Source organism: Lissotriton vulgaris, chromosome 6 (genome assembly GCF_964263255.1).
Source record: "Lissotriton vulgaris chromosome 6, aLisVul1.2, whole genome shotgun sequence".
Lineage (NCBI taxonomy): Eukaryota > Metazoa > Chordata > Amphibia > Caudata > Salamandridae > Lissotriton > Lissotriton vulgaris.
The window spans coordinates 1,414,601,153-1,414,624,970 of record NC_141694.1 but is presented as its reverse complement, the minus strand read 5'-3'; the positions used below and the strand labels follow the sequence as shown (position 1 = coordinate 1,414,624,970).

At 44.7% G+C, this 23,818-nt stretch overlaps 1 protein-coding gene across 1 annotated transcript in view; it reads left to right on the top strand.

The window, feature by feature from the left end:
- Window positions 1-23,818, top strand: part of TXLNB (taxilin beta) — a 118,302-nt gene that overhangs the window by 31,139 nt on the left and 63,345 nt on the right. The window contains exons 4-6 of the mRNA XM_086927563.1: window positions 4,272-4,442; window positions 13,691-13,885; window positions 21,045-21,164. Of these exons, the coding sequence (XP_086783689.1) occupies window positions 4,272-4,442; window positions 13,691-13,885; window positions 21,045-21,164 (486 nt within the window). The remainder of the gene's footprint in view (window positions 1-4,271; window positions 4,443-13,690; window positions 13,886-21,044; window positions 21,165-23,818) is intronic.

Below are 23,818 nucleotides of genomic sequence, written 5' to 3'. Positions count from 1 at the left end.
TTAATTCAGAGACTCTGTCCCTCACCACCCCTTGTTGTAAATATTTTTGTCCACCCTAAGCGTGGAAGGGTATTCTCAGATGTGAGACCCTTGCTCATTGCACCATCAGGATTCAAGCAAACCGGGCCGAAGACGGCTGTAATGCCAGAAACCGGTCCCCGGGAGCTTGTTTCCTTCCCAGTGTAAGAATTGGCTTTTGTAGTTTGGTTTGCCCTGTTCCCATCATGCACTGGGACAGGAACAGACTAATTTGCATACAGCCAGGTTCTGAAACTGGGATGGTGCAGTGAGCTAAAAAACGGTGTTGGATCTAGCCCTGATCTCTTGACTGGGTGAGAGCTTTCTGCTTAATTCAGAGACTCTGTCCCTCACCACCCCTTGTTGTAAATATTTTTGTCCACCCTAAGCGTGGAAGGGTATTCTCAGATGTGAGACCCTTGCTCATTGCACCATCAGGATTCAAGCAAACCGGGCCGAAGACGGCTGTAATGCCAGAAACCGGTCCCCGGGAGCTTGTTTCCTTCCCAGTGTAAGAATTGGCTTTTGTAGTTTGGTTTGCCCTGTTCCCATCATGCACTGGGACAGGAACATACTAATTTGCATACAGCCAGGTTCTGAAACTGGGATGGTGCAGTGAGCTAAAAAACGGTGTTGGATCTAGCCCTGATCTCTTGACTGGGTGAGAGCTTTCTGCTTAATTCAGAGACTCTGTCCCTCACCACCCCTTGTTGTAAATATTTTTGTCCACCCTAAGCGTGGAAGGGTATTCTCAGATGTGAGACCCTTGCTCATTGCACCATCAGGATTCAAGCAAACCGGGCCGAAGACGGCTGTAATGCCAGAAACCGGTCCCCGGGAGCTTGTTTCCTTCCCAGTGTAAGAATTGGCTTTTGTAGTTTGGTTTGCCCTGTTCCCATCATGCACTGGGACAGGAACAGACTAATTTGCATACAGCCAGGTTCTGAAACTGGGATGGTGCAGTGAGCTAAAAAACGGTGTTGGATCTAGCCCTGATCTCTTGACTGGGTGAGAGCTTTCTGCTTAATTCAGAGACTCTGTCCCTCACCACCCCTTGTTGTAAATATTTTTGTCCACCCTAAGCGTGGAAGGGTATTCTCAGATGTGAGACCCTTGCTCATTGCACCATCAGGATTCAAGCAAACCGGGCCGAAGACGGCTGTAATGCCAGAAACCGGTCCCCGGGAGCTTGTTTCCTTCCCAGTGTAAGAATTGGCTTTTGTAGTTTGGTTTGCCCTGTTCCCATCATGCACTGGGACAGGAACAGACTAATTTGCATACAGCCAGGTTCTGAAACTGGGATGGTGCAGTGAGCTAAAAAACGGTGTTGGATCTAGCCCTGATCTCTTGACTGGGTGAGAGCTTTCTGCTTAATTCAGAGACTCTGTCCCTCACCACCCCTTGTTGTAAATATTTTTGTCCACCCTAAGCGTGGAAGGGTATTCTCAGATGTGAGACCCTTGCTCATTGCACCATCAGGATTCAAGCAAACCGGGCCGAAGACGGCTGTAATGCCAGAAACCGGTCCCCGGGAGCTTGTTTCCTTCCCAGTGTAAGAATTGGCTTTTGTAGTTTGGTTTGCCCTGTTCCCATCATGCACTGGGACAGGAACAGACTAATTTGCATACAGCCAGGTTCTGAAACTGGGATGGTGCAGTGAGCTAAAAAACGGTGTTGGATCTAGCCCTGATCTCTTGACTGGGTGAGAGCTTTCTGCTTAATTCAGAGACTCTGTCCCTCACCACCCCTTGTTGTAAATATTTTTGTCCACCCTAAGCGTGGAAGGGTATTCTCAGATGTGAGACCCTTGCTCATTGCACCATCAGGATTCAAGCAAACCGGGCCGAAGACGGCTGTAATGCCAGAAACCGGTCCCCGGGAGCTTGTTTCCTTCCCAGTGTAAGAATTGGCTTTTGTAGTTTGGTTTGCCCTGTTCCCATCATGCACTGGGACAGGAACAGACTAATTTGCATACAGCCAGGTTCTGAAACTGGGATGGTGCAGTGAGCTAAAAAACGGTGTTGGATCTAGCCCTGATCTCTTGACTGGGTGAGAGCTTTCTGCTTAATTCAGAGACTCTGTCCCTCACCACCCCTTGTTGTAAATATTTTTGTCCACCCTAAGCGTGGAAGGGTATTCTCAGATGTGAGACCCTTGCTCATTGCACCATCAGGATTCAAGCAAACCGGGCCGAAGACGGCTGTAATGCCAGAAACCGGTCCCCGGGAGCTTGTTTCCTTCCCAGTGTAAGAATTGGCTTTTGTAGTTTGGTTTGCCCTGTTCCCATCATGCACTGGGACAGGAACAGACTAATTTGCATACAGCCAGGTTCTGAAACTGGGATGGTGCAGTGAGCTAAAAAACGGTGTTGGATCTAGCCCTGATCTCTTGACTGGGTGAGAGCTTTCTGCTTAATTCAGAGACTCTGTCCCTCACCACCCCTTGTTGTAAATATTGTTGTCCACCCTAAGCGTGGAAGGGTATTCTCAGATGTGAGACCCTTGCTCATTGCACCATCAGGATTCAAGCAAACCGGGCCGAAGACGGCTGTAATGCCAGAAACCGGTCCCCCGGAGCTTGTTTCCTTCCCAGTGTAAGAATTGGCTTTTGTAGTTTGGTTTGCCCTGTTCCCATCATGCACTGGGACAGGAACATACTAATTTGCATACAGCCAGGTTCTGAAACTGGGATGGTGCAGTGAGCTAAAAAACGGTGTTGGATCTAGCCCTGATCTCTTGACTGGGTGAGAGCTTTCTGCTTAATTCAGAGACTCTGTCCCTCACCACCCCTTGTTGTAAATATTTTTGTCCACCCTAAGCGTGGAAGGGTATTCTCAGATGTGAGACCCTTGCTCATTGCACCATCAGGATTCAAGCAAACCGGGCCGAAGACGGCTGTAATGCCAGAAACCGGTCCCCGGGAGCTTGTTTCCTTCCCAGTGTAAGAATTGGCTTTTGTAGTTTGGTTTGCCCTGTTCCCATCATGCACTGGGACAGGAACAGACTAATTTGCATACAGCCAGGTTCTGAAACTGGGATGGTGCAGTGAGCTAAAAAACGGTGTTGGATCTAGCCCTGATCTCTTGACTGGGTGAGAGCTTTCTGCTTAATTCAGAGACTCTGTCCCTCACCACCCCTTGTTGTAAACACTACTGTGGCATATAGCAGTAAATAATGAGATTATGAATCCAGTGATCATGATGCTGCACCATCAACATGCAAGATTTGAGAACTAGGTCAAGTTCATACTCAAACCTTATTCAAGAACAAACCAGTTTGAATGAAGTTCAGGAACTAAATGCAAAGATGCAAAAACATTTGGGGAGCTGGATGAAGAGCATGCCTAAACGCCACATACTCCACCCTGAACCACGTGGCACGAGGATTGAGGAGTAGGTTGACCAGTGATGCTGGACATAGGTTTGCCAACGCTAAAAATAATCTTGGGAAGAAGAAGAGGGACTCAGTGATCACCAGAGATCATGTTTCGTGTCCAGAGCTCACTGGGCACAGGCAAAGACTGCAATTACCAAATTGACAAGAAACAAACAGCACAATGGAAACTACCAGGACTAGCACAAATTTAGAGGACTGCTCTCAAACTTGTCACTCGCATTTTTTCTTTTTCTCTCCATTTCCTCAAATCTGTCTTAAATGTTGTGTTTAATTTAAGCTGCTGCGTGTCCTTACCCCCAGACACTATTGCCAGAATAGCAGTTTGATTTTAAGGGGCAGAGTCCTTCTGCTGATACCAAAATTCGCTTTTCACATTCAGGTAAACTACCACTGCTAGCTCTGCATCTTGGTTATCAGACACCCTGAATGCTGTCAATCCCAACCATGCCCACCTCCTTCAAGGTCATTGGTTGCCACAAATATTGTGATGTCCCTTACCATGATGTCATGGGTGAGGTCAAAGGGTGTGCAGTGTCCCTTCCACTACTGCTGGTATTATTGCAAACTGATGTCTCTGGGCACAGCATTTACGTTTCAGAACCAGAAACTGTATATACAGACATAAAGCATCAACCCAGCATACTAACAAATGCCTGAAATATTACAGAGAAGACTAGGGAAAGAGTCTAACTATAGAAAGCAAAAAAGAGCAATTTTTACAAAAAAAAATTCCTTTGTGATCATAACTCAATAAAATACATGTTTTTTATTATTATTTTTAAATATATATTATTTTATGTCTGCATAGTTCCCTGTTCTACTCTTCTTAACTTACTTCTCTGATTTCTGTCTCTCCAGGTAGAAGAGCACCGTGCTGAACAAAAACAGCTGAAGCTGCTGCAGAAAAGGCAGGCACAAGTCCTGAAGGAAAAGGACCAGCTGCAGAGTGAGCACAGCCGCGCCATCCTGGCCCGCAGCAAGCTCGAAAGTCTCTGCCGGGAGCTACAGAGGCACAACAAATCACTCAAGGTGAGAGTCATCATATTCCACCGGGGTAAACCAAGGGTTATCAAACCAACAGTCAAGTCAACCGTATTGGTTAACATACTGGCATACAAGGTGCTACGTAGGTAGGTTGACCAACTACAACAAGCAATGGGGCTACTTCACAAATAAGTCGGAAATCCCAGCAGACAGGCCCCCCATAGTAGGATTTCCGACTGCTTGACCCTATTCACAAACGGCCAACGTTTAAGTACTGGACATGTGTGACTTTTGTATATTACTAGGGGTATCCCAGATAACCATGAAGCCACACCAGGGAGATTCTCTGCGTAGGGTCATAGGTTGAAAACTCATATTTTGAAAAAACATAGGCTCTAAAAACAGAGATAGAAAAATCTCGACCTTACCTGAATTACTCATTACAAAAATGTTAACCTGCACCTAACCCACTATCGTGCATATGATAGAACTGGAGAACCGCTCCTAACATTTATGAGAAGAGGGTCTAGCTGGATTTATGAAGTCGTGATTTGTGAAATCTATATTTTAGAGTCAGTTTTTACAAAATATATTTTTGCAGTCTCTGTTTTAACATGGAACAGATTGTCGGCTTGCAGAGGATCTGCATGTTTAGGTTTGGGGTTGAAGTGAGATATGTGCTTCATGTTTTTAACCAGTCTTTTCTCTACAAGGATAATCCCTGAGTAGAAACCCTTTCAGTCTCCACCCACTGCTCGATGATTAAATATGAGCATGATACTTACCACAGAAAAAATAAACTTACTACTACCTTATAAAGGATTCATTTCTTTATGATTTCAGATTGAGAAAATGCAGGTAAATGTGCATATCCACAAAGATCCTTAACAAACCCCCTAGTTCTCGGCAGACTTCTGCAGTAGCAAGCGCATCGCGCAATAACTACACTCCACGCTGTTACTTGAAGTGTAAAAGACCATTTATTAGGACAAGGTTGCAATCATTTAGACTTATTAACAGTACATCAATGGATGAAATATACGTTTCCATAATCATTTAGACTTAATAACGGTACATCAATGCATAAAATATACGTTTCCATCCCATACCCACGCATTCTCCATTCTGCCTTTCCAAAACCCTCTCACCTGTCTGACTCTTCACCCATTCACTCGATAACCTCCTTCCTCTCCCCATTCTCACCTTCACTTGCCCTCCAAGCATCCTCTATTGACTTTGCCTTTATTGCTCATTGCCTCCCGTGCCCCACTATCAGTCACCTGCGTACCGTTCTCCCCCCACCCGAGGGGTGGATCCGCCCGTATGTGACTCCCCACCCCTCCAAAGTACCGTAACGCCTCTGCTCCGCAACCTGCCCTAAACATGGCATCCCTAGACCTCGAAAACCACCCCGGTCCTTCCCTGAATCTGTAGGGTGGGCGGGTGGACAAACTTAAAATGTCCTCCCGGTGGTGCACAGGTGTCAGGAAGAGGCCGGATCTTCCTCTCCTGACACCTTATATGCCCTCCCCAATCCCACCCCTTCCTTTAACCCATGTAATCCCGCCCTCCACCTTGTCCTTCCGTTCCTTGCGCGAAAACCCCGGGGGAAGACTGGTCTGCGACCCTACTTCCCCCGGGGGCCGCATCGCGCAATAACTACACTCCAGGCTGTTACTTGAAGTGTAAAAGGCCATTTATTAGGACAAGGTTGCAATCATTTAGACTTATTAACAGTACATCAATGGATGAAATATACGTTTCCATAATCATTTAGACTTATTAACAGTACATCAATGCATGAAATATACGTTTCCATCCCATATCCACGCATTCTCCATTCTGCGTTTCCAAAACCCTCTCACCTGTCCGACTCTTCACCCATTCACTCAATAACCTCCTTCCTCTCCCCATTCTCACCTTCACTTGCCCTCCAAGCATCCTCTGTTGACTTTGCCTTTATTGCTCATTGCCTCCCGTGCCCCACTATCAGTCACCTGTGTACCGTTCTCCCCCCACCCGAGGGGTGGATCCGCCCGTATGTGACTCCCCACCCCTCCAAGGTACCGCCAACCAGGGAACCCCCGTAGGGCGGTTACCTGCCCCACCCCCCCGCTGTCCCGCGCACCTTTCGCCACCTGCCAGCCGCACCTGACACTTCCCAGTGGACGACAATCCACCACCACACCCCGGATCCTGCAGCAAAAAAATACCACTCCCGATATAAACATGAAGCGCGAAAGGTGCCCTTCCAGAAACGGGCCCACGCGCCCTTCAGTCCCGTGCCCAAAGGCAGCCTCCCTTCAGCAGCACCCGGTGAACGACCATCCACCGAACATGCATCCCCTGCAATTCAGGAATGTCCCCTGGCAAAACCCACCAAGAAAAACTGCTCTCAATGCTGCGATATCCCATCACTCCCGCCTGCATGCGGGGTACGCAAAACATCCCGGAGCCATACCCTGCCAGAAAAAAGGGGGGACCCCCCCATACGCAGTGAAAGACCATCCACCACCGTGCCCAATGCCCGTATAAACCAGCAACATGTCCGGTCCCAATCATTTGGCCGAAAAATTCACTCCCCCGCGGTGAACGGCCATCCACCACCTGGCCTGCATCCACCACCTGTACACATCCCAGCAGAACCAGCAACCATTCCGGACCACTGTATTGGCCATCCAATGTTCCCCCTTTCCTCCTGAGGTGAACGACCATCCACCCCCTGTTCAACCGTCCTTTGCCCCTTCGACAACCATTGCCAATCATTGCCCGCTCCCGGTCCATAAAGGTGCCCCCCCCCCCCAAAGGCCGTGCAACATGTAAGATTGTCCCCCTTCTAAATGGAAGTGCTCACGTCTGCAAACACTGAGTAACCTTAGAAGTTCAGGATGACAAAGAAGCATTCTAGAATGTGACGTGATCTTATATGATCATGTTATGTCAATAAAAACAAAGGCTGATCTTAGGGGAGCACGAAGCCGCTGCCAGTTCATCCTCAGTACATCCTGCATATCTCCGTGCGTTGGGTAAGTGCCCTCCCTTAGCGGCGAACGACCGTCCACCATTGTCCCCGAGGCCACCAAAACCAACAACCCCGGACCAAGCCGTTCCCCACCCCACTTCCGAGGTGAACAACCATCCACCCCTTGTACCTCAGTCCTTCATATCCTTCAGCAAACCATAACAGTTGCAGACCCTAAAGGAATCTTAATGCAAACCAAATTCAGTCATCGTTAAGGAATCAAACTCATGCCCGGGCACCCTCCATCTCTCATAAAGCCCTGCGGTGGACAGCCAACTGTGGATCCCCCCCCTACCCGCAGTGAATGACTATTCACCCATCCGGGCCAGCAATCCGTCCCCAGGTGTTCTCGGGCCCAACTTTGTCCCTGTTAGGTGCCCCCCCATGGACGACCATCCACAGCCTGCACCTCCGGTCGAATGTAAGTGAGTGACGGTCCTGACCATTCCTGGACCGTGACAGGCGGCTCCCCGTGAAAAAAGGCCCCCACCTTCCATCTCACCTCAAACAGTCCCATCACCCAGGGCGCCATGGCCTGGACCTCCACATCCTTGACCCCCAAACAGTCTCCCCCAAGCACAAAACATGTGTATGTCCATGACGCCCCATGTACGTTCACTGGAAACACATCCCCTGCTAAGCATCCCAGGATAATGCCAGACCTGACATATCCCAGTAAACATTTCCCCATCATGTATCCACAAATCAGGGCAACCTCCCATTTCCTGTGCCCACGGTGATCGTACTGGTACCAACATCCCCCTCCCCACAAATGATTTTCTGACCCGATCTCTCACCAGGTCACCACCCAACGATCATGGACCCCACCCAGTAACGTCCACACACCCGCTAGCGCACCTCCTCCGTCGACCAAATACCAGGAGAAAAGGCCACACCCATCCAGGCGACTGCCCTGGCTCCCGCTCTACTTCCAGACCCCCTGGTAGAGAAGAAAAATTAGTCCCGTAAAAATACATGGTGTACCCCGAGCCCTCCAATGGCCATCGACCTGATCCCCTCTGCAAGACAAACCCCATGCCCCCAGTACCCACGCCGCCTGTACACCCACCGCCCCACCAGTGCCCCCCCCAGGACCCCTTCATGACAAGACCGCTGTTGCCACCCCCGAGCCCCCAAGAACCGCACTCCTCTCCAGACTGTCCCGCCACAGAACATCCCTGTTACGCACATGGCCAGCAAATACCAGGAGAAATGTCTCCCCCTGTCGAAAGACGACTCCTTCCCTCAAACTAACTGCACTCGTAATCCAAGGTGATCTTCCCACACTCACCCTTGCCCCCGAACAAACCGACACCAATACGCCCGGCCCCTACTGCCCTCATGTCCGTGGACACCTCTGCCACAACTACACCGCACCTCAGCTGCTCCGCTCACAAAGCCCGCACCCCAATTTGGCACTACCAACATGCTCTGAACCACAAACCCCCGCCTCCGTGGCGCGCATTACCAAGCACCCAGTTCAACGCAAAACAAACGCCCCCCCCTCAAGACCACAGCACACAGCGGCCCCAATACCGCGCTACATCATCCCGTATCACCTCGGCCATCCCCCACTAAAAACGCCCCCTTGCTCCACGCCCTCAACCACTCATGCACACTTGTCCAACAGGTCCACCCCGAGCCGCCCTTTACACTCCCGCAAATGCTTCCTTCACAAACTCCCCGTACCTTTGAAAAAACACCACTCCCAAACCATTCCCGCCAAAAAACACCCCCGCCATAGCTGACGCATCAGACGCTCACCGCCATACCACACCCATCCTTTGAAAACTCTCCCAGGCCTGAGTCCGCTGATAGAGGTTGTGAATTCGCTCCTGCACTCCTTTCACGCCCCATCGACTGCCATGCCACCAACTCCTGGGGACGAAAACCACTCACCCTCCGGCATAGCCCGACACAACAATTCCTCAACCTTCGTGTGACAATCCCCACCGACAAGCCACTCCAAGATGTGAAGCCTTCCGCCACCTACAAGGTACACCAAAACCAGGCTTCCTCCTCCCCGGCGCATTCAGCACCCACCTTCACTACTCCAACCTTGCGCCCATGTGGCGCTGCCACACCGCCACACCCGTCATGCTGCGGGTAGCGTCCGAATCTCGCAGGAACACTCCTCCCCGCCACCAGTGTAAGCATCCAGACCCCAGAGCCCCCCACCCACCTGAAAGCCAATGTCACGTCCCAATGCCACTAGTGAGCCGACTGGCCATCCCTGTCATACCGCTGCCAAGTATCTGCTGTGAATCATGTCACCCACCCTGTGATCCAGTCATGGCTCCTGCCGCAGCAGCACTGGTATCCCCCAGCGCATCCCCCTCACAATCGCAGCACATTGCCTCTGAATCGCCATGATCCCCGCAAAGCTGTCCGTATCCCCAGCCTTAACCGCGCACCTAAGGGCTGCTCCAGCACAACGCCCCTTTACCCATAGGCGCCATGCCCATCGTGGCTGTGCCCGCATGTCCCACCTCTGCCCCCTTGACCCCTACCACAATAAAGAACAACCCTGGGACCATGTACCCCCCCAAACCAGTCAACCCAACATCCCCATCACACAGCACCCACAGAGCCCCACCGCTCCCGTCGCAACCACACCATCCGACCCCACGCATTTCTCACACCACAACCATGCCAACTCATACACAAAACATAATTAACAGTGTCTGGATATAAAGATGTATCTGATGCTGCACGAATCCCCCGGTGGAGGGCAGGCTGCCGCGGACCCCCCTACTGCTTCGGACCAGCGTTTGGAGGCCGTAGTGCGCCTCGCTGGTGTCACCTGTTGTCGAGCTTGGCCACCGTCCGTATTCCGCTCCCTCCACCAGGTCGCCATAACCAGGTAGGCCCAAGCACCACCGGGCCTCGCGCCGACCCGGCCGTCCCTCACCTAGTCCCTGATACCCTGCTCCGTGCGTCCACAAACTCCACCGGGACTCGCCCCCGCCCGTGACCAACCAGAAAAGAGCGGGGTCCCATGGTGGATGGGCCCACGCCCCACCTTGCTGCAGAAAATGACCGGGGGCCTGCTGGACCACTGCCGGCACCAGTCCCCGCCGCTGAAAATGTCTCAATGCCCACTGCCTAACAGCTGACGAATGCCCACAACAAAGTTTAGCCACCCCTCTCCAGCAGCGAACGGGGGTCCCCCGCAAAACGAGGAGCAATGGCAACCAAAATGCCCCGCAGCCTGACCCGGGACCGGTCCCACCTTTCCCCCAGGCATGCAGGGAAGCCCCCCCCAGGACAGCGGACAAAGGGTGGAAAGAAACCCCCCCCACCCCCACAGCGAGCCCCCCAGCGGCCTCCCACACCGGACCCCCAAGCCCCTGCCCCCTCGCAGGCCAACGCAGCGCGACAAAAACCTGAGGAAAATTAAAACGCGCGCTGGGCCCCCCGCCCGCTCCCAGACAGGCTGACCCGGCACTATCTGCAAATCCCGCCATGGCCGCCAAGCACTCCCGCAGCTCCGCAGTGCGAACCGCCGCATCCCCCCTTTCCCCCCCCCCCGTCATTCCCCACACGCGCACCTACTCACTGCATGCCGAATCCCCAACCGGGCCAGGGGCTGCTCCCGATCGACACTCCCGCCATGACGTCTCCAACCGGCCCACTCAGACTCCTCACTCGCCTCGTGGCGAAAACACCTGCGGCACCAAAAACTCCCCAGGGGCATCTCCCCGGAGACTGACCTGACAACTAGCCAACCCTCCATCTGCCAGCTGATCGACAATCAGCCAGCACTAAACAGACCCTAAAACCTAACAAACTTAAAATGTCCTCCCGGTGGTGCACAGGTGTCAGGAAGAGGCCGGATCTTCCTCTCCTGACAACTTATATGCCCTCCCCAATCCCACCCCTTCCTTTAACCCCTGTAGTCCCGCCCTCCACCTTGTCCTTCCGTTCCTTGCGCGAAAACCCCGGGGGAAGACTGGTCTGCGACCCTACTTCCCCCGGGGGCCGCATTCCCACATGGAAATCCCCGTCCTGTGAACCAGAAATCGTTTTGCATGGGGAAATCCTGTTTTTTTCTGACTGGAGGTGTCATCTCCATGCATATTTTTTAATTGGGTCTTATATCTTTACACTAGAAAGCACTCGAATTTGGACACTCCAGTACTTTACTTGACGTACGTTTTTGCGGCATGACAATAAAATATTTGTAACTTCAAGACAAAATAATTTTCGTTGAGACATCAAGATATTCAAAACGAAATACTATCCAACAGGTGCATGCAGGTCACCTGTTGGTCGGAGAACACAACCGTGAAAAGCAAGGCCTGCAGCCTTAGGCCTTTGCTTCACCTCTGCTTCATGAAGTACATCTGTCCTCGCGCCTGTGCTCAGCTGCATACCTTTCTTTGTGTTTTCACAGAAGTATATATCAGCAAAAACAACAAAGACAGCATAAAGTCCTGACACAAATCAGTGCAACAGAAAATTGCTTAAACATATGGCATGACTCAAGTATGCTTTCTTTGGTGCTCAATTAAAGCACAGCAAAAATGCACGAATGTGTGGTAATCAACGGCCACATGCATCATTGTTGCCTTTGCGATTTCTTAATTGCGAAAATTAAGGAATCGCAATTAAGAAATCGCAAACGGCTATGCACCAAGAAATCACAATTTATTTTGCAATTTCTTAAATTTCCTTAATTGCGATTCACAATTTGCGATTCGCAATTAAGGAATCCCTTCCTATTGATTCCTATGGGCCTAGAGGCCCATATTAATGAATGTCAAGTCATTTTCAATTTGCGATTAGCAATTTGCGAATCGCAAATTCAAAATGCAATTTCAAGGGTGCAGGGGGGGGTCCAAAGGACCCCCCCCTGCACCCCTGAAATCTAACTTTAAGTGCATTTTTCACACACACATGCCCCAAGGGCATGTGTGTGTATAAAATGAAACTTTAAAAAATGCACTTTTGTGCATTTTTGAATGTTTTCGCAAATTACCATGAAGGTCAACTTCATGGTAATTTACCTCTCCCTATTTGCGAATTCGCAAATTAAAAATGTTCATGCATTGCATTTAAGAAATCTTAAATTCCGATTTCTTAAGTGCAATCGCAATTTTAGAAATCGCAACATGATTGCGATTTCTAAATTTGCGAAAAACATGATGCATCCCAATTTTGTCAATTGCATTCGCAAACGGCCTTAAATTGCGATTCGCACCGTTTGCGTATGCAATTGACAATGATGCATGTGCCCGCATGTACCATGCATTGTATAGTTTGCACACATTTTGCGGATAACGATGTTCTTTCGATATTTGCGATGCAGTTTTACACATGATGGGATAGACAGAAATATGTTTGTTCACCATCAACAAAAGGCTTGGTGATAGTTGCGCAGGAAAAAATGCGTAAGCATGTGCGGTGTGCAGAGTGACAGGGGAGATGCAGTGCAATACCGGGCTCAGGTGGTGGGGGGGAGCATTGGCTGCTCAATCAATCAATCAGGGTTGGTAAAGTGCAACTACTCACCCGTGAGAGTCTCAAAGTTCTTTGCAGCTCAGTTGAATGCTGGGGTCACCCGAAAAGCCAGGTCTTGAGGTCCTTCTTGAACTGGGGCACTGCTCCACTGATCCAGTCATACCTCCCCTTGGGGGATCTGCATGCCCTGTGTCTATGTACATGGAGAAGTTGCTACTCACCGGAGGGTGAGAGTCAGCGGTACAGCCACCTGTCAGCCTTGGGTCTGTCGCTAAAGGGATGAGGCCAGACTGTGCTCCTCACCGTACCATCTGCTCTGCCAACACGCCTCCTCTTCCACTGGGTGAGGTATCACACCCAGTGAAACTGGGACTGAAGTTTGCAGACCTCATGACTTCGGGTCCAGAAACACCAGCCCACTCCTAGCATGGCAGAGCGTTACCAACCCAGTGCACAGTGCTCCATTATACTCATAATTGGCCTTTATGGCTTAATTAGGATTATTGCGCTAAATAGCTAAAATTGCCTTTTTTAGATTTCTCAGTGAGAGTAAAGTAGGTCCTTTTTTATTTATTTGTTATAAAAACATTTTTTTTTACTAACTGCTTCCTGTGTTATTCCGTACCGTTTCTCAGATAAGGGCTATTTTTGTTTCATCTTGGGAGACTTTTTTTGACTAGGGGTTTATTAAAGTGGTGCACGTTTCAAAAAAGCCTCTGTGACTAGCTGGTTTGCAGAAAAATAATGAAATGGAAACGCTCACTGCAATAGATGGGTTGAAGGTTTCTTTTCATTGATTCACCAACAGGAAGAAACCCTGCAAAGGGCACGGGAGGACGAAGAAAAGCGGAAAACAATCACCAACCACTTCCAGGCCACACTGGTGGACATACAGGCACAGATCGAGCAGCAGAGCACACGGAACACAAAGCTGTGCCAGGAAAATGCAGAGCTGGCAGAGAAACTCAAGAACATTGTTGAGCAGTGCGAAGGCAGAGAGGAGGTGAGAACTACCCTTTTCACGTCAAACACATTTATTTTGAAAATATTGTTCTCTTCTTTTCTTTGAACAACAGAATTGTACTTATTTTCCTTGTATTACTTATTTTAGGTTACTTTTAAATTGTACTTCTTTGCCTGGAGGAAAGGAATAGGCAAACACCACCCACAGGTCTTTATGATTCTGTCCAATTATGTGGAATCGTAAAATATACTTTACAGCCACCCAGAGCCATCTGTTGCCATAGCCCAGCCAGGCAGGGATTTCTGGAGGCCAAGGCTAAAAAGAAACATGCTAGGCCCCTCTAGTTTGCATACATTGAAACATCACGGGAAGCTGCATCACAGGAATTTACATCAATTGACCATGGATCGTGAAGGAACTTTGCAAGAAGCTAGTTGCCTAATGCGGATATCAGTAAAAAGACAACATATATAAATAAGAACCCTCATAAACTATTTACACGTTTTTATATACTGTAAAGTGGAAATATAATAATCAAACTGTGTGGAAAAGCTAGGCCTAGCACTCTCCAAAAGGCAAGGAATTTGGTTTTCAGCAGGCAAGAGGGTAAATACAAAGGGATATATGCTGTATCATGTGAGTGCTGCAGTAAAGCATAGATTACAAAAGGTAAGAGGAGACAGCACCGATGTCATACATGGGTGTGGTGGCTAATATATTGGCAAGCAGAAGCTCCAAAAGTTGGGGCACACCCTCACATTGAGCGCCCTGCAAATAATTTCAGATACTATTTTAAGAGAAGCAAGGAGATGAACGAATGGAAAAATCTAAAGAAGAGCTGGCTATAAAGGAGCAACACATTGTGGCCAGGGAAAAAAAAACCTGCTAAAAGCTACATTGAGCAAGTCACTGAACAGACAAGTAGTACATTAAAACTAAAAAACAAGATACTTACTATAGTAAGCTCTTTGAAGTTTACAGATGTAAGGACAGGTAATCCTGCAATTTGGAATAGGTAGTTTGGGGGACAATGGTTCTTCAAATTCAAAATTAGGCTACCATAATCCCAGATTTAAAGGTTCATAAAATGTAAGTCACATTTCCCTGCTATCCAGGGAGACAACTGCCAAATTGAAACGAGTACAGAACCATGTCACTCGTCTCATATTTAGCCAAATTATGCCTGCATGCAGGTTAATCCATTGGATTTTGGTTAAAAGATAATTGAATGCAAGATTTTTGTCCATTATCCACACGTCACTCAAGTCAAGCCACAGTGATATGGTTACTGGATTTCTCTTCCGAACAAGGCCAGAGAGAGTGTTCTCTAGACCCTCTGCCACCAAGGACTTAGTTAATATATCAATATGAGACAGAGAAACAGATATACTACATCCCACTGCAACCCACTGAGTATTGCATGTGTGAGGTGCACATTAGATAACAATTGATCCTTTGAGACTCTCATAGGAATAGTTAGCAGAACCCAAACCATCTTTCATCATGAATAGACATGCCCAGGAACACTGGGAAGTTAGGAATATATTATCAAGATGTATTCAGATCAAAATCCTATCCTACTGCACACAATATGCATAGTAATTATAAAAGTAAACATGGTAGCAGTCACAATATTTGTCAACAGGCAGAACAACAGACAATATTGTAATATTATTTCTGTGTTTTAGGGTTTCTCTTCATCATTATCCCCAACCCCTTTGTTCATTTATATACTGTCTGCATTTTCGTGAACATCTTCAAAATAAACAATTATTAATGAAGCCCCTTTAGTCTTCCACCTCCTGATATTCTGCAAAACATTGCTTTTGTTTAAAAGAATAACTGAGAAATCAAGATATCAAATTTTATTGAACCCGTGTTCATTATTTCAGAAAAGCAACTAGGAAAACAATTTCATGTCATGCTAAAAATTAAAGCTGAATTATCACATTGCAGTGAAACAAATACTTTAATGTTATTTTATTCTTTTCCGTACCATAAAAATATTTGGGGAAATTAAACACAGCTCACTACAGGTAGCAAGTGCTTTAAAACACAACTTTACAGGACCACTAACTAGATGGGCAATTTGCTTGAGAGATGTAACACCACCAGTAGATGTGACCTAGTTGTATGTTTTAGGCTTTACCACTTTACCCAAATATGCTGGTAATGAAGACTTTATTATATATAGGGGCATTTCCCTGGGGAAGTTAGACTCACGGCCTGGCCATCAAAATCACTGTCACCCCAATTGTAGACCAGGAGACATTGTTTGTAAACTAGTCTTCCCATTTGGCCAAATGTTGTACTCTTTGGCAAACACTTTTTAATCTTCTTCATCTGCTACCATTTTTATCCAAGAATGGGTGCCGTTATAGCAATCTAAAGCTTTGAGTAAGTGTGTGATAAAAACAGTTGCATTGGGTGAAATCTTGGGATTTTCAACAGTGCCCGGTTTCACTGTGTAGTCACAATAATGTAGTAATGTGGTAAAGTTATAGCTTTGGGACCATGTAGTACTGCTTTCTAATCACGGTTCCACTACTTTTCCAAACTGTTTGATCGTGGGCACAGCATACTCCCAGTGTGCCTTGATCCCCTAATCTCACAGTATTTGTGCACTCTGAATCAGGCTTAATGAAAGATGTAAATCCAAATACATATTCCCAGGACATGCTCCCAGCAAGGTTTTCATTTAGAGCCTTTAAATGAGGTTGGCCACATTCAGTATTAGCACCTCTAAAAATGACTACCATCCCTGAAGCTGTATCGAATAGGACCCATCCTGTACTGTAGCTACTCTCTCCCAGTATTGCAGTAAACAAAAGGTTCCTGCTGACAGGCAAATGCTTTACAGCTTGCAGAGTGCTGATAAACTAAGAGTTGTAACCCTGGGTGCTGTTGATGAGCTTTTCATATGATTGTCCTGAGAACAGCAAAGTGCAGGACATTTGATGTCCCACGCCAGCTTAGTGTAGACAGTGGAACAGCTGACCAAAACGTGGGACAGACTGCAGAAATTGGGATGGTTGACTACCCTAAGCTCTGGTGTATGGCTGAGCAATACCTGCAAAGCTCAGGGTAAGGGCGGCCCTCTGTCTTGGCACCTCAGCGCTGGACCATACTGTGAGGCCCTAGAGAGAGGACCCAAGACCATTTCCCCCCCACCATGGGGATACATTCAGGGGGGCACAACATGTGCCCCCTGTCTGTATTTCCACAAAGTTCCAGCAAAGCATGGACGTCATCGTTCATGCCGTACTGGAACCTTTTTGCTGTTCCCATGGGAAAGGCAAAGGACCGTCAACCTTATCACAAGTATAACTCATGTAGCACAGGTTCAACTCGTGACATGGTCGGCGGTCCATTAACAGGTTTGGTGCAGCTGTGCCAGCGGAGAGTCGGCACAGCTGCACCTAACTCGTAATCAGGCCCATTGTTTTGAATAAATATCAACTTTAAAGTAATTTATTTTGAATAGTTAATTAGTTAAAAATATTAAAATGTCAAATAAATACTGCTAATTGTTTACTTTGTTTATATATATATTTATATATATATATTAGCGAAATATCAATAAATATACTATTTTAACATTTATTTCATTTTAAATATTAACAGTACAATAAAGTGAAAATTAGAAAACATATATATTCAATCAACAAACATATGCAGTCTAATTTATATAAAAATAATTCTCATAAATTCTTTTATTTAAATCTGCACACTAAATATAGACATGATATACACATATATTAAAAAGCTTAATAACATTTTTAACAATGTAAAAAAATAACCAAAATATTATTAACAGAAACAATGAGTAAATTCAAAAGTATATATAAAAAAATATGAAAATAGTATAATACATATAACAATAAACATTTTGGAAAAATAATATGAACATGTAAATAACTATCATATTTAAAAAACTATTAAAATTAAATAACAATAATACAAATATTATGGATCCACTTTAACCAACAATAGGAAAACTGTTGGACTTCAGAGGTGTTAGATGTACTATTCCCAATCCAGTCTAGGTATTAGCAGGGAAATTGCTGGACTTCTAAGGAATTAGATTTACTATTCCCACTCTTTTCTAAGCAACAGTAGGGACAGTGTTGGTCTTCAATACGGTTAGATTTACCATTCCCACTCCAGTCTAAGCAACAGTAGGGTAAGCGTTGGACTTTAGAGGGGCTACAGTTAGTATTTTCTAAGCAACAATAAGAAGGATTTAGATTTACTATTTTCACTCAAATGTGTAGAACAGTAGGGAAAGTGTTGCACTTTGGAGAGTTTCAATTTACTATTCCAACTCCAGTCTGAGCAACAGTAGGGAAACTTGTTGGTTTTAACTGGGTTTATATATACTATTGACACTACAGTCTAAGCAACAGTAGGGAAAGTATTGGACTTTAGACGGGTAAGATTTATTATTCAAATTCCAGTCTAAGCAATAATAGGGAAAGTGTTGGATTTTGGAGGGGTTAGATTTACTATTCCCACTCCAGTCTAAGCAAAAGTAGGGAAAGTTTTGAGTTGACTATTCCTTCCAGAGTGTAAGCGACAGTGAGGAAAGAGTCTGACTTTGGAGGGGTTAGATTTACTACTTCCACACCAGTCTAAGCAAACATCCAGCCTCAAGCTAATGTTGTTAGAAACTTAGGGGACTCAGCCCTTTTGTTGGGGCTGCAGATCTTAGCGGTGGTGAGCAAATGTATCTCCATGCTCCTCACTTTGAAGAAATTCCTTCCCCTCTCCTGCAGATGGTTCACCAACACCTCTGCAACTCCTAAATAGTCAGTATTAGTGTAATCAAGATGTGAAGCAATCAACACATGAATCACCACTTTCCAAGCATCCACATTAAGGATGCTTGGAAATACAGCAGCTAGACTTCTTTTGCATCTTCCCAGGCGCTCCTCCTCTCGTTGGCACTGAAAGCTCTCCACTGGCTGCCCATCGGTAAACAGATCCTATTCAAAACACTGGTCATAGGAATGTGTATCCGTCCGACACTGGATATCTGGCAAAGAAATTTGTACAGTATGTTCCTACTAGAGTGCTGCATTCTGCCTCAGCTTCGCTTTTGTTGATTCCCTGCTTCAAGCGTGTCCGAAGGGGCAGTAATGCTTTCTCCTTTCAGATGGCTAAAGCCTTGAATGAACTTCCACAAAACCTGAATTTGATTCTTCCTGAGACTGTATTTCACCTGAAACTCAAAACCTGGCTTTTTTGTGAGACAGTAAGGTTTGTGTTATGAGGCATATACCTATGAGGCTCCTCCTGTCTAGCGCCAGAACACTCCTTGGAGTAGCCGTGTTCTGTATAAATCCCTCATTCATTCAGTCAAAGTGCTGGATTTTGGAGGGCATACATTTATTATTCCCACTTCAATGTTTGCAGCAATAGGGAAAGTGTTGAACTTCGTAAGAAGTGCATATACCATTCGAACTCATAATTATTTTAATGAAAACATTGAAATACCTCACACCAATTTAAAATAGATAAAAAAAAGTATTCACCTCTCTCTCTCTCTCTCTCTACAACCCAGAAACCCACAACCACCCCAAAAATAATTTTAAAAGTATTTAAATACATATTTGTTAAAATAAAAAATTCAATACATTTTTATTTCCAAATATTAATATGTAAACCCCTTCATAATACATTAATACATAAGTCACATAAAACACATACATCAAAAAAAGACATTATTTAAATAATAAACAAACAAATACAAATATACAAAAATAATTATGAATAAAACATTATTACAATTAATAATGAATGTAAAAAATATATTTTCAATAACTTACCACCCTATCACCCAACAAACCCAACAACCCACTACTAAAATATAAGTTACCCACAGAAGTATAAAAGTTACAACATACATTGCAATTTACACATTAAACTTAAATTCACAAAACAACAATTAGGTAATAAAACAAAAAATATGAATCAATTAAATATTACATTTACAATAAAAAGTAATTAAAATACATTTATCATAATTCATTTAACTTCCCACTCTGTTCTCTTACAAACCCAAAACATGCTACTAAAATATAACTTACCAACATAAATTAAAAAATTATAGTATACATTAAAAGTACCAAATTAAACCTAAACAAATAAAATAAGAATTAAACAACTTACATAATAATAATCTATTAAATAATTACCAATAAAAATAATTATAATAAAAATAATTATAATTTAGTTACCTCTCAGCCTATTCACCTACAAACCCAACAACCTGCTACTACATTATACATTACTAAGTTAAAAAAGTACACATTCAAAATTACAAACTAAAATTTTAAAAAAGTATTCGCAATTCATACTAGCAGTAATTAATATACTAAATAATGTATAATAAATTAATGCAAAATTATATTTAGCACTATATTAAAATAAACAATATTAACTGCAATAATATTTTTAAAAATGATAAATATAAAATAATAATATTCTTATCTAAGATACTCTGTTCCACACTATTTTGGTAGTCACAATATTTATGACACGATATTCATGTGACACAATATTTTCAGTCCAATATTTTGGTCTTTCACTGTTCTGTTAACTAGTGGATTGCTAATCCTCATTACCATGTTTGAGTAAAAAGGCCAGTGATCTCTAGGACTGGAGGGTGGTCTTTAAAATCTGGGGAGAGGGAGATCATAGATCAGAGCAAGGAGTAATCAGAGCATAACCCACTTGCTCATCTCCTTCTGACCTACACAGGCAGGCACCTAGCCCATTTCTACTTTAAATAAAACACAATACAAGATGGCCCTTCAGATACACAACAGTCAACATTTACTTAAGTTTACACAGAGGCTCATATGATGCAACACAGTTCAACGCTGCTCATGTCGGCACTAACAACGGTAAATAAATAGACTTTTACAGCATGTTGTATCACTCAGTAAATGTGGAACTTAGCACTAGGAAGAGGAAAAGGAAAATGAAGAAGGGTAACTGCAAAGAAGAGATTCAGATAACCTTCAGTGAGTTTTTACACTCCCTTCTAGGATAGGCCTAAAAGTGAACCCAACCCTCATTCAACGGCTAAGAGAGCATGTGCATCAGTCATACCATTTATTGCCTCTACATCTACTCTCGTGGATGTGCACCATTTGGAGGTACACAAACATTTAATGAGAAATCTTTTTTTCAGCATCTCGATAAGGTGTTTAAACATCGTGATCTTCAACAAAAGCTGGTGGACGCCAAAGTGGAGCAAGCGCAGCATATAATGAAGGAGGCAGAAGAGCGCCACACCCGCGAAAAGGACTACGTGAGTGTCTACTATACTTTTAATGTCTATTTCATCTTACAGAAAATTCTACTGCTTAAACTTTGAGGTCATGAATTGTAGGAATCTGGGCATCTCCATCCATCCGTAAGACTTAAAGGCTGATATGACTTGTTTGATGCTGGAATTCCAGCAGATGTGTTTACTGTTTGAATTCCACAATTTATTAATTTAATTAATCTGGTCAATGGTTGTTTCACAATTTGCCATATCACAGAAGGTTTAAAACCAATGAAAAATGAAGCACACGTTTTGCACCTTTTTGTTGCTGGCATATTAAGTGATTAACCAAGGCTACTCAAAGCGTAGACATGTTAGCTTAGTCTATTACCTGTTATTTAAGTGGTAAAAATGGTCCCACATAAACAGGAGAACAAGACACACTAAAGATGACTGTGGAAATGGGTGAAATGAAATGTATTCAAAAGCATAGTATTGTCTCGGACTTAATACAAAATGTCAGTTCATATGTTGTGTATGTGAGGTTTGTAAGGGTTATACCACAGGGATGTGCAGTGGCTTCTAAAGCCTGGTGCACAGACGATACCTAGATCTATGTGTTAGTAGTTCATCCAAACCCAGGGTTTTTTTTGCACTCTGGTATGTGTAGACCTGAAAATGTAGCTGTAATGGGACAGCCAGGGATAAAAGCACCCAAATGCTAATTAACAACCTGAACCGGACCAACTACCCATGCACCGACCTGTGAAATGTGGAGATCTCTGGTAAAGGCCGTAAACCCTTCTTCTCAATCCGATCCCAAAAGGCTCAGTTGTGGCCATCTTTGGCTTCCCTTCGGTGAAATACGACTTAAATATTTAGGACTGCCCCAAATACTTTGGGTGGCTTTAAAACTGAAATAATGTTACAGTGTAAAACTCTGCATTATCTAACAGAATATCTTTCAAGTCAACAAGAATAGCTACAGACAATTCCATACTATATGGATGCTTTCATGTGATAGGCTGGAAATATTTAGTTCTTTCACTTGTCATGAATGATTTGATCTTTGCTATCCAGTAGCATACAAGCCCTTCATGCAAAAGGTTCTGGTTATTTCCAGGAGAACCTTGCGCAAGGCACATTTTAAGAGATTGGGGCGCTGTTTACACAAGATTGCTAGAAGTTTCTGGTTTCAGAGGAAATATCTTGTTCAGTGGGACTTTTATGGTGAAATGCCCTCTCCTTTGGAACCTTGTGCCACCAGAGGTCAGAGGAACTGAGGACATATCCCTTTCAGATGTTTGCTGAGACTAATCCTAAATTGTGTCAGACAGGGACAGAAAATAGGCCCAGCACCAAATAAAAGTGGCACCCCCATTAGGCAATCAGATAGCTGAAAAGTAGCCCATGCTTGCAAATTGAGGCTGTTTTGAGCTTGCTGCTGGCAATATTTGTTTTAATATTAGGGAAATCAACATTAAAAGCATGGCCCAGCAAACCATAAAACCAGTCAACCAACAGCCACAAAAAACCGGGCCACACACTGACCTGTCAGACCAGCCAGTCGAACATTGCCCGATTGGCCTGTAGTCAAGCTCCTAAAGTAGTTCTATGAAAATAACTAATTTCAATTTCTAAACCAAGTAACTGGGACATGTTTCAGATCTTTGAAACCTCATCATAACAATGACATTCAAGATTCTGAAGTTAATAAACAGCTGTTTCAGATCAGTGAAATAATGCATAGCCTCTGTCATATGTTGAATGTATCTTTTCAGGGGCAAATTGAGAAAAACAGTATTTAGTTGCAAACAATGGAAAATTAAGTGAATTCCATGGCTATCACTCCCGTAAATGTACAGATTCAATATTGGCAGATTTAGAAGGCTGATTCACGGTGCAGACAAAGAAAATCCTATTGAGTCATCAGACAGAGGTTATCTACCAGGATATTCCTTCTATTGTAAGTGCACCATAAACTCAATTTTAATGGGATCTCCATAATTCTCATAACAAGAATTTGCAATGCAATCGGTCTCGCATTTGGGGCCTTATATTTATTTAGTCATGCAACATATTAGCCTGGGTGCTGAAACATCTACTGTTCTTTAACATGGAGGAAAAGTAAGCACCAAACTGCGTGACACGCCAGGTATGGGAACACATGGAGAGGACTATTACCTTTCAGCAAGAAATGGTATAGTCCAAAGATGTTTTTAATATAAAATCAGGGTCTTCAGTGGTCAAATCACTGAAAATACAAGATTTAAAAAAAATATTGTCTATGCGTGCTCGAGGAAGACAATTTCTTTGGACTGGAATCTAGAGAATGCTAAAGTAATTCTGGTATTTTACTGACCTCTACTGGTCAATTTCTATCAAGAAAGTGAAATAGAGGCAATGGCCAGGAAAATTTAAAAAAAAGAAAGTCCCACAGCAGAAAACGATTTTCTGGTATTTTACTGGCCTCTACTGGTTGTTTTCTATCAAGACAGTTAAATAAAGGCAGTTGAACAAGCAGAAAGCCATTCTGGTATTTTACTGACCTCCACTGGTCCTTTTCTATCAAGACAGTTAAATAGAGGCAGTTGACCAGAAAAAAAGTCCCTAAGCGGATGCAGCCAAGTCCTAGGGCTGATCTCCAGAGCTCACAATGTACATACACATATACGTATATACTTAATTATATACAA